This window comes from Genypterus blacodes, unplaced genomic scaffold, assembly GCF_046128005.1.
Source record: "Genypterus blacodes isolate CSIRO-AG114 ecotype Tasmania unplaced genomic scaffold, CSIRO-AGI_Gbla_v1 ptg000589l_1, whole genome shotgun sequence".
In the NCBI taxonomy this organism is placed as follows: Eukaryota; Metazoa; Chordata; class Actinopteri; order Ophidiiformes; family Ophidiidae; genus Genypterus; species Genypterus blacodes.
Genome location: NW_027467319.1, coordinates 10001 through 20000, shown reverse-complemented (window position 1 = coordinate 20000; position 10000 = coordinate 10001). Strand labels below are relative to the sequence as shown.

Genomic DNA, 10000 nt, shown 5'->3' with positions numbered 1-10000 from the left:
TTGATGTTCTTCACTTTGGTCTGAACCACCAGGAAGTGGATGTACATCTCAGTCAGGGTCTTGGGTAGCTCTCCTCTCTCTGTGGTCTTCATCATCATGTCCTCCAGAACTGTGGCAGTGATCCAGCAGAAGACTGGAATGTGGCACATGATGTGGAGGCTTCGTGAGGTCTTGATGTGGGAGATGATGCTGCTGGCCTGCTCATCATCTCTGAGTCTCTTCCTGAAGTATTTCTCCTTCTGAGAGTCAGTGAACCCTCTGACCTCTGTCACCATGTCCACGCTCTCAGCAGGGATCTGATTGGCTGCTGCAGGTCTTGTGGTGATCCAGAGGCCAGCAGATGGAAGCAGGTTCCCCCTGATGAGGTTTGTCAGCAGAACATCCACTGAGGTGGACTCTCTAACATCGGTCAGGATCTCACCTTTGTGGAAGTCCAGAGGAAGTCGACACTCATCCAGACCGTCCAGGATGAAGACGACCCGGAAGTCTTCAAAGCTGCAGATTCCTGCTTCTTTGGTTTCAGTGAAGAAGTGATGAAGAAGCTCCACCAAGCTGAACTTTCTCCCTCTCAGCACATTCAGCTCTCTGAAGGTGAATGGAAATGTGAGCTGGATGTTCTGGTGGGCTTTGCCTTCAGCCCAGTCCAGAGTGAACTTCTGTGTTAAGAGGGTTTTCCCGACGCCAGCCACGCCCTTTGTCATCAGTGTTCTGATTGGCTGATCTCTTCCAGGTGAGGCTTTAAAGATGTCTTCACGTGTGATTGTTGTTTCTGCTCTCTGTGCTTTCCTGGATGCTGCTTCAATGTGTGTGACCTCATGTTCATGGTTGACCCCTCCAGCCCCTCCCTCTGTGATGTAGAGCTCTGTGTAGATCTCATTCAGAGGGGTTTGCTTTCCTGCTTTAGCGACCCCCTCACACACACTCTGGAACTTCTGCTTCAGCTTAGACTTCAGTTTACGTTGGCACAGTGCAGCAACACTTCCTGATGAAGAGACAACAGTCAGAGGAGGGAAACATGGAGAAGAAAAGAAAACTACAGAGTAAAAAAGCATTTAGGAGTAGAAAGCTTTGTGACTAGAGCAGTATAATAGATTACCTTCTAACCTTCTAACCCCTGATGTTCCTGCACCTGTTCTAAGATCTCAGCAGGCCTGCTCACTATCCCAACAACCAAGAGCAGATCTTTGGAATCCACTTCCTGCCCCAGTCAAAGAGACAAACTCTCTTGTGATCTTTAAATCCCCACTAAAAACACACTTCTGTTGGTGAGCCTTTGAATGTGACTAAAGTGCTGATAAACAGGAGGTGAACACAGTCTCTTTGTGCAGGAGAGTGATTAGCTGCTCTAAGTGTAAGTGTGAAGCTTTAGTCCTGTTTCCTCTTTCCTTATCATGTTCAAGCTGTTCAATGGTCTTACTGCTGTGCAGAGAGTCAGCCAGCTCCTCCTGCTTCATTCTCCTCAGGAAGTTCACTGTGAGCTTCACCAACGCCTCTCTGTCGCTCCTCCGCTCTGGGTCCTCGCTCGGCCTCTCTAAGCATTGTGGGTAGTCTGCGGTCAGAACCTTCTGGATGCTCTTCAGCTCGTCCTTCACAAACCTGACAATGTTCTCCTCCAGCAGCTGAAAGAGTCAGACGTGAGTTTATAGCAGGGGGACAGAAGATCCTGCTACCTGATTGGCTGTCAGGTGTGTGTGTTTACAGTCTATATGTTGACAACACGCAGCTGACCGGCGATCTTAATCTCTGGTCAAACATCTCTTATCTCTCTATGGAATAGATTCTCCACCCGGTGACATGGTCCATATGGAAGTGGGCGGAGCCTGGACATTTACACACCGTAAATATGGAGTCCAGGTCTGCTGGATGCTGCTGGACACACACACCACTGGAAACCTCTGACTTCTTCAGGTGAACTCTGTGGAGAAATCAGGAAACATGAAGTCACAGGCAACACACACAGACACAGGTTGTCATGGTGATGTCTGTTTGTCTGTCTGTCTGTCTGTTTGAGGCAACAGGAAACGCTGCTGTCTGCTGGTCCCTCAAAGCAGCTCAGAGCATCACAGGATCCTGGAATCAATCTTCAGCTCATCAGCTCAACTTCTGAGGCTCTGATCCAAACACTCAGGTGGACAGAGACGTGTCCTTCATTCAAGAAGACCTGTCCTTTGAGATGTCTTCTACTACAAAACTACACTGATGATATCACAGTGACCTGGTTTAACCTCTGACCTTTCTTCAGCAGACTTCTGTCCATCACTGAAGTTCAGAGGATGATCCATGGACCAGTCACTCTTCATGGACACACAGCTGGGTACAGGAGAGTCTGCCCTCTGCTGGTGAACTCTATAAACACAGCATTGACAACACAACAGAGGATTGAAGCAGAGAAGTTACCATTTCATTACGATCATTTAGCAGATGCTTTGATCCAAAGCGACTTACATCACATTACCACCCATTACAGAGGGGGGAGCAGATGGGAGTTTGGTGCCTTGCTCAGGGGTACTTCGACAGGCGACCCTCCGGTTCCTAAGCGGAAGCCCTACCGACTGAGCTACTGCCTCCCATGGAGGCAGTAGCTCAGTCCCCTCTTACTTTGTGTGTGAGGGTCCAGGTTCATGACTGAAGTCTGGAGGTCTTTCATGCTTGTTGTTCAGGTTGTTATCCTCATCACCATAATCACTCATCTTCACCACACTACAGAGAGGGAAACACACACACACACACACACACACACACACACACACACACTCATATGAATGAAAAACAAACTATGATCCATTAAATCATCGAATCAAACTCAAACTCACGCTGCGTCACGTCTTTCTCTGCTGCTCTTCCTCATCTGAACCAAAGTTTCACTTTCTGTTTGACACACACACACCTGTGTGAGAGAGAGAGTCGCTTAGCACCATCTAGTGGACAGGTTGTAGAAGTGGGGTTTGTTCTGTTGAACTTTAATTCAATCAGTAAAATTATAATAGAAATTAAGTCCGGATATACAGTGAGAGGTCTCTGTCTCTTTATTTGTATGTGTGTATGTGTTAGTGAGTATGTGGTAGTATATGTAGTATGTGAGCAGATGTGACTCTAAATGTCTTTCAGTCGTTCAGTTTTTGACTCCAGATCAGGGGTGCCCAATACGTGACGGTAATGTGGTAATCTCAAGTACAATGAGTTTGACCTTTGACCTCCATGTCATTCACCAGCGGGTCTGAAGCCGGTCCACTGAGTGTCGCTCTGTTGAACCCGTCTGAGGGGAGACGCCTGCGTGGAATCACGGCGGCGGCGCTCCGGCGTCACATTTCCTGGTGTGTGTTTTCACTCAGGCTGAGCGTTTCCTCCTCACCTGTCTCTCTGCCTCAGGCTCCCTCTGGAATGGAATCTGAAAATAACTCGCTCATCGCCTCAAAGTGGGTCAGACCACCGACCTGAAGCCTGTTTGCTACAAAAGCCAGGGTGATGCATTGTGGGTATTTTCCCCCCGGTGGTAGAATAGAGCTGTGGTTCTCTTATCATGTGATCGAGTCTGGTTATCCTGTCTGACCTCACATCCTGTCTGACCTCACATCCTGTCTGACCTCACATCCTGGGTCGGCGGGCGGTGAGTCGCCTACAGGATCCATGGCAGCGGCCTCTTCCTCTCCGAGCGCCTCGGGAGCAAAGCAAACACGTGGAAATGAAGACAGAGACGCACGCTGAACAAAAATGTCCGCCGCCGCTGCTTTGAAGCCCTGCGTGGCTCCAGACCAGCAGACTAACAGCCGATGGCACAAAGGCAAATGAAGCAGACTTCTCTTTGTAATTACAAAGAGAGAAAGGAGAAGATGCTAATCTGACACCACAGCGTCGCTGCACTTTGGCCTCCTTTCCCTGGCAGCGCCGCTCCATCAGCACGTCTTGAGGTATTGACGTGGGCGGCGTGCTCTCCATCTGGCTGCTGCTGATAACAGCTTACCAGGGGCTGCTGGGTAATAGTCTCAGGCAGGGGGGGGTGGTCTAATGTATTCTGGGACCCTGAGCCGGCCCTGGTCTGGCTCTGAGCTGGAGGGGGGGGGGGCATCATCCCGCTGCCACAGTCATGATCTGCCTCGGGCGTGATTTCATTTCTGGTGAAGTAAGATGGCTGCACGGGGAGGAGACGCCGTTCACAACACGGCGCTGATCTCAGGCCTGGTGTGTGTGTGTGTGTGTGTGTGTGTGTGTGTGTGTGTGTGTGACGCTGTGGCGACCTCCATTTTGCCTCTGTGTTTCCCCCCCAGGTGTCCTCAGACTGATGGAGGTGCCAACGCGTGATGAATGAACGGACTCTGTGCCTCGGCTTCACACAGGAGCCGGAGGAAGTATGATCCATGGTGAGGAGGAAGAGGGCAAAGGGAGGAAGATTCATCCACCTCATGAACACAGATCACAGTCGGGATCCTTCCTACTCATGAATGTAAAATCTATATGATGGCTGTGGTGGTAAGTACGCACACAAGACGGTTGAGTGGACTTCCAGGTTCCCAGACTGTCCACTGAGTGGCGCTGTGGCACCGGCACACGGGTGTGACAGTGAGGGGCGTAGTTACTGTCCTTTACTTTAGTGTCTGCGTCCAGTGAAACGTTCTTTTGACTGATGTGTCAAATAATATCAGGCAGATAGAATTTAACCATTTATTTATAATATGAGATTATATTTTATAAAAATATTGTAAATTCATAAGTGTGTTTAAAATTCTTACTGTGGTTTGATATTTTACATTAATAATCAGTTTATAAATCAAACTAAATCATTTGTTGTCTGGTTGATGAAAGCTGAAGAGGCTCCAGATACATTAGGAACCATCTTCATCATTATTGTTATTGAGAATGTAAACAAACTCATATTTGTCTTCAGGATCATTTGGGCGTTAGTATTCAGTGTGTTCTCAGCTGATTGATTAGATAAATGAGCAGCTTTATTCTTGATTGACTCAGTTTGTAATCTCAGCTGAGGCTCAGAAACATTCAGGCCTTCCTGCGCTCTGACCTTTGACCCCTTTTGTTGACGATGACAAATTGAATGAAGCACAGGTGGAAGAGAAGCGTTTGACTTCAACCAGCATCTTGTTTTCATCCATTCTTTGTTTACGGCGGTGGTTGATGAGTTTGCCCCCCCCGGCCACACGTCACATTCTATAGATCAGCACCGGTCTGGCCCGACGGTAATGTGGGTCGATCGCATAGCATTCCCGAAAAAAGAAAAAAAAATGTATATATATATATATATATTTTAGCATATCGTTATCATCTCTTCCAGAACTGTGGCAGTGATCCAGCAGAAGACTGGGCAGAGTCCAGGATGACATCAGAGATGTTGATGCGATGATGTCATAGGTTAAATACAGTTTTTACAGGATGATGTCAAACAGCAATGTAGGCTTCTACAAATGGCATCATAGGCTGTGATAGAGAGAAGGAGAGAGAGAGAGAAACAGAAACAAACAAAGAGAGGGCATCCCACCCAGAGACCCAACCCAACCCTGCAGACACACAACCCCGTCCTGGCCCGCCTGGGATGTAAAATAAAATGAAAAAATAAAAAGGAACTGTAGATCAGTCATAGCCTGTAGATCTGTGAAGTAAGAGAGAAACGGTTGCCTTCTCTGATTGAACTTATCAGTGTGGCCCCTCATAGTGAACTTGATTTGCTCAAGTTGAAGAAAATACATCAAATAACAGCTGTTTCTGTTATTTTCCCCATCTGACTCACACATATCCTGATGTTGATGACATTTAAGGCTTCAGGACATGGAGACGTTCACGTTCCAATCAAATGAAGTGGATCAGAGAGTCAGTGTGTGTGTGTGTGTGTAATCCCTCTGCTTTGGTATCGGCACTTTATCTGTCCATGTAAACAAACCTCCTGTACCGATCTTTATTTCTTTGATTTGATCATAAAAGGTGAGGCGGGGGCGTGGCCTCTGAGCTCCTTGGTTGTTAATTTGTTGGTGAGCTCCGCCCTGCAGGACCCCTCCTATACCTGCACACATGTGTCTGTCTGTTTCATAAACAGGAAGTGTAGTATTTGAAATACATTGTTACTGTCATTACCCTGTAGCCAGTGAGCAAACAAGAACAAATGAAGACGTTGTTTTCACTCAGTAGGAACGAATGTATCTGTGTGGACGTTTCCTGTCTGATGCGATGGAATGTTTGGACAGTAAAGAACTCATCAAACTATTTAATAAAATCATATTTAATTATAAATCTGTCTCATTTTTCAAACAAAACATTCAAACAATAAAAATCCCTTTGACTATAAAGAACAAGCAACACCTACACATGAATGAAGACTTTACACACAGGAACACAACAAAGCTGGGACAGAAAAATCATTTTGAAAGGAAAACTCTCTGGATGCACCTTGACAGAGAAGCTTGTAAGAAGAAGTGTTGACATGGAAACAAAAGCTAAACACTCCATTTATGATACATGGAAAATCATGAAATGAGAAACACCAACATGCATGCCAACATTGCCTGTCTCTCCCTGTGTCTCTCTATGTGTCTCTCTCTCTCTTTTGCTCTCTCTCTCTCTCTCTCTCTCTCTCTCTCTCTCAGTGCCTCTCTCTCTCTCCTCTGATCTATCCTAACGTGGTCATAAGTGAGAGATAGCGCGAAAGGGAGAGAGAGAGGCAAACAGAGAGAGAGAGAGAATGTGGCGCCAAATCTTTGTCATCACACAAACTTCCCGTATTTAGCATTTAGCTACTGTTAGCTGATGGTGTTTGAGAGTGTATGACTGTGTATGACTGTGTGTGTGGGAGAGAAAGTGCGTGTGTAAGAAAGTGTGTGAGTGTGTACGAGAGTGTGTATTTGAGAGAAAGTGTGAGTATGAGTGTGTGTGTGTGTGTGTGTGTGTGCTACAGATCACAGAGAGTCACTGATATGGCTGCTCAGTGACTGCTCCTCTCTTACATATGTCACCTTCCTGTTGTTGTCAGACAGTTTGAGTTCTCTGCTCACTGTGTTTGGGTCCAGTTCCAGTTCACAAACATCTGATGGACAGAAAAAGACACAAACAGCAGCAGTTTAAAATACACAGGTGTCTAATGTGGTCTTAAATTATACGTATATTCGTAGTATTGTATGATTTAACTTGTGAGTAGTTTGTAGTACTCCACTCTAAATGTAGTGTAAATAATGTGCTTTTATTGTGAAGTAACCCGGCGGAAGTGCTACACCTGTTCTCGCTAGCTTAGCAGTAGTTTTGTGTTTGTCGTCTTTCCGGGTGAAGTTTGTTCCAGTCAAACGTCATGTTGTTGAAGTTTGTTACGTTTGTTTCGGGTTTGCTGTTTGTTTCTTCTGCGCAGAGAAACGACAGTCCGATTATTGGTAAAAGAAAAAGTTCAGTTTTTAATCTTGAAGGCACAAACACGCGGCTCAAGCTAACGCAAAGTGTTAAGATCCCCCACTTAGCTAACATGGCAGCTGCCCCTCCAACTCACTGAAACATGTGGAGGTCTATGTTTCTCTCTTCTAAGGTGTTCTGGCTCAGGAAATGAACCCTCGGCTGAGTCTGAGTTCGTACATCGCTGCTTCTTATGTCAAGTTTGTGGAGTCAGCGGGGGCCAGAGTTGTTCCTGTCCTGTGAGAATGTTTTCACGTTCATCTCGTCACGTCTTTGTCCAATAACACTTCACTGTTAGTTTAGTTTGACTGCTAAACATATTCTTCTGTTCTGCAGGATCAAGCAGACAGCGGAGGAGTACAAGTCAGTCTTCAGCTCCATTAATGGGTAAACTTATTTCCCTCCAAGTTTGTTGTTGTTGAGTGCTAAGTTATTGGACTATGAGTCACGTTAAGGTGTGTAAGATCCGACCATAACATACAGAATGGACTTAATCCATGTTTGGACACAATTGCAGGAATTACTCGCTCCCTTATTTTGAAACACAAACGGACATCCGACTTACTTTTGTTCCTTTTTACTGCTGAAACGCAACACAATCTCCACTAGAGGGCGGTGTGGAGTCAAAATTGGAGTCAGTCCTACTTGGAACTCCTTCAAATGATTCTCAAGTCTTTCAGGTCCAAACTTGGTCGCTGATCCTTCTGTAAGTTGTGTCATTGTGTGGATGTTTGTGCTTCTCTTCAGTTGTGTATTTCCCTGAATGGACCCTTATGGATCCATGTTGTCCTTTCTTCTGCAGCACAAAGATAGAAGCTAAAGGTTTCTGTTGGGAGTAAGTGTGTGTGCGCTGATTGTTTGTGTGACAGGATCCTTAACCCAGGTGGGTCGCTCAGCATCATCTCGTCTGCTTATGCCAAGGCTGCCAGAATCTTCTATGAACTTGCTATGGGGGTACGTGTGGGACTCTGTCTGTCTCCACGCTTGTGGAGTCACACTGAAGAGACGAAAGCGGACATTGTTGGCCGAGTAGGAGTTCACGGCTAGCCGCTAGTGTGAGACTATCCTCCAATCCCTGTAGGTCTACTCGTGAAGGTTTTCTCCAGAACCGTTTCATCTAAAGAATGTCGACCTATTTCCAGTCACTGTCTCCGACCTCACAGCCGCTGAATGTCTCACTGTGCAAATGAAGGAATAATGTGAGTATGGGCGTCTCTCCTTTCTAACTTACACTATAGGACGGGAGATAGTCGGGTTCTACGCCCCAAAACTCCTTTAGGTCCCGATCTATCTGGGACTGGTCACTCAGCTCAGCTCTGAACCGTCTGTGTTTCCTCTCATTTGAATCTTGAAGTCCCTCTCGCTCTCGTCCTCCTTTTTTAAACTATTTGAGCTAAGTGGAGTTTCTTCGTAGGTCTTTCCTTTGTGTTCCTTTGCGAAGTGTCACCTTGAATCTCCCGTCTGCGTCTCGTTGCGTGATGCCGAATAGTTTGAACCACTGCCGGTTCTCCATGTGGCTCCTGCACCAGCCTACATGTGGAACTGCCTGATCCCACAGTAACGGAGCATTTCTGGCTCCATTTCTTCACGTCTGTACCAGCACTTACACGAGCACCACGACTTGAACATCTCCAACATTAGCTGTAGTGGCGTTGCTCAGGCGGTCCATCAGACGTCCACGAAGGCTCTCAGGCTCTGGATACGACTGAAAACTGGGTGTAGCTGTGAAAACAATCTGCGTCCCTCTCATCACACACACACACACACACACACACACACACACACACACTCCCCAGGCGACAGGGAGAAGCCATCAGAATAGAGCAGAAAGAGAACAACAGCCCGGCGTCCAAACTATGGCCACAGTTCGTCCGTTTGCTTCTCTAACGCTAAAACCAACGGACCTGAGCGTTCCAGTTTGGCGGCCATGAAAGTGTTTGTGACGCCCCCGCCTCATATTCACTGTTAAGCTTTAATGCTGCTGTCACCACTCAATCACACTGAAGGGCTTGAAGTCTGGAATCTGTGTCGGTGTGATGAAGGAAATGCAATATTGATTTGTTTTTGTTTGCAACTGAACCACAAATGATATCAAATCTGTGATGTTGAGTCAGTAACTTGTTAAAAGAAGTTCATGTTTTGATTTCTGTGGCATTTTGATCCACTCCAACTAGAAAGACTTGACAAATCCAAACACGCCTCAGCTTCTTCTATTTACTGTACGCAGCATTTTGATGATGGCAGACTAACACAGTAGATGATTGAATATATTTGTATTTAGTTTCTGGTTCTATATGTATATGACACATCTAAGGCTTAGCTGGTCAGGAGGAAGTCTGGTCCCTGTGACTTCTTACTGCTGTGTGCAGTTACAGCAGCTGATAAGTACAAATGAACAGGGGGATCCATGGTTTTACAACAAGCTGACTGACTGCCAACGTGACGACAGACCACCACATGGATTTATATCATCCGTGACAACAGTTTGCCTCTGTAGCCAAAGAGTTTTAATCTGACTGATAATAAAGTTCCCTGTGAGCTCACGTCTGCTCTCACTGTCTTCACTCACTAAGATAAGATAAGATAAGATAAGATACTTTATTTTGGTAAGGTCACATGCAAT

At 46.2% G+C, this 10000-nt stretch overlaps 4 protein-coding genes across 12 annotated transcripts in view; 2 read left to right on the top strand and 2 right to left on the bottom strand.

Moving 5' to 3' along the window:
• Positions 1 to 2903, bottom strand: part of LOC142990555 (protein NLRC3-like) — a 19905-nt gene extending 17002 nt beyond the window's left edge. For 2 of the 3 annotated variants that reach the window (XM_076140373.1, XM_076140374.1), the window contains exons 1-6: positions 2814 to 2903; positions 2599 to 2700; positions 2233 to 2346; positions 1837 to 1915; positions 1418 to 1619; positions 1 to 982 (exon numbers count right to left, since the gene is read on the bottom strand). The exon at positions 1 to 982 is cut by the window's left edge and continues 798 nt beyond it. In XM_076140373.1, coding sequence (XP_075996488.1) covers positions 1 to 982; positions 1418 to 1619; positions 1837 to 1915; positions 2233 to 2346; positions 2599 to 2700; positions 2814 to 2848 — 1514 coding nt within the window. In that variant the 5' untranslated portion in view covers positions 2849 to 2903. The remainder of the gene's footprint in view (positions 983 to 1417; positions 1620 to 1836; positions 1916 to 2232; positions 2347 to 2598; positions 2701 to 2813) is intronic. The other variant, XM_076140375.1, reaches the window with a different exon arrangement.
• The window catches only part of LOC142990560 (gamma-glutamyl hydrolase-like), a 19601-nt gene that overhangs the window by 6379 nt on the left and 3222 nt on the right, over positions 1 to 10000 (top strand). Inside the window, exons 1-4 of one of the 6 annotated variants that reach the window (XR_012960797.1) lie at positions 7045 to 7361; positions 7511 to 7616; positions 7714 to 7764; positions 8247 to 8576. Coding sequence is in view for 1 of the 6 variants with exons in the window: in XM_076140382.1 (XP_075996497.1) it covers positions 7283 to 7361; positions 7511 to 7616; positions 7714 to 7764; positions 8247 to 8424 (414 nt within the window). In the remaining 5 variants the exon portion in view is untranslated. Of the gene's footprint in view, positions 1 to 7044; positions 7362 to 7510; positions 9921 to 10000 lie in introns of those variants that run through there. The other 5 variants (XR_012960800.1, XM_076140382.1, XR_012960798.1 and 2 more) reach the window with 5 other exon arrangements.
• The window catches only part of LOC142990561 (pyruvate dehydrogenase E1 component subunit alpha, somatic form, mitochondrial-like), a 19571-nt gene that overhangs the window by 7051 nt on the left and 2520 nt on the right, over positions 1 to 10000 (top strand). The gene's annotated exons all lie outside the window — the stretch shown is intronic.
• The window catches only part of LOC142990563 (NACHT, LRR and PYD domains-containing protein 12-like), a 12344-nt gene continuing 8906 nt past the window's right edge, over positions 6563 to 10000 (bottom strand). Inside the window, exon 3 of the mRNA XM_076140384.1 lies at positions 6563 to 7024. Within this exon, the coding sequence (XP_075996499.1) occupies positions 6897 to 7024 (128 nt within the window). The 3' untranslated portion in view covers positions 6563 to 6896. The remainder of the gene's footprint in view (positions 7025 to 10000) is intronic.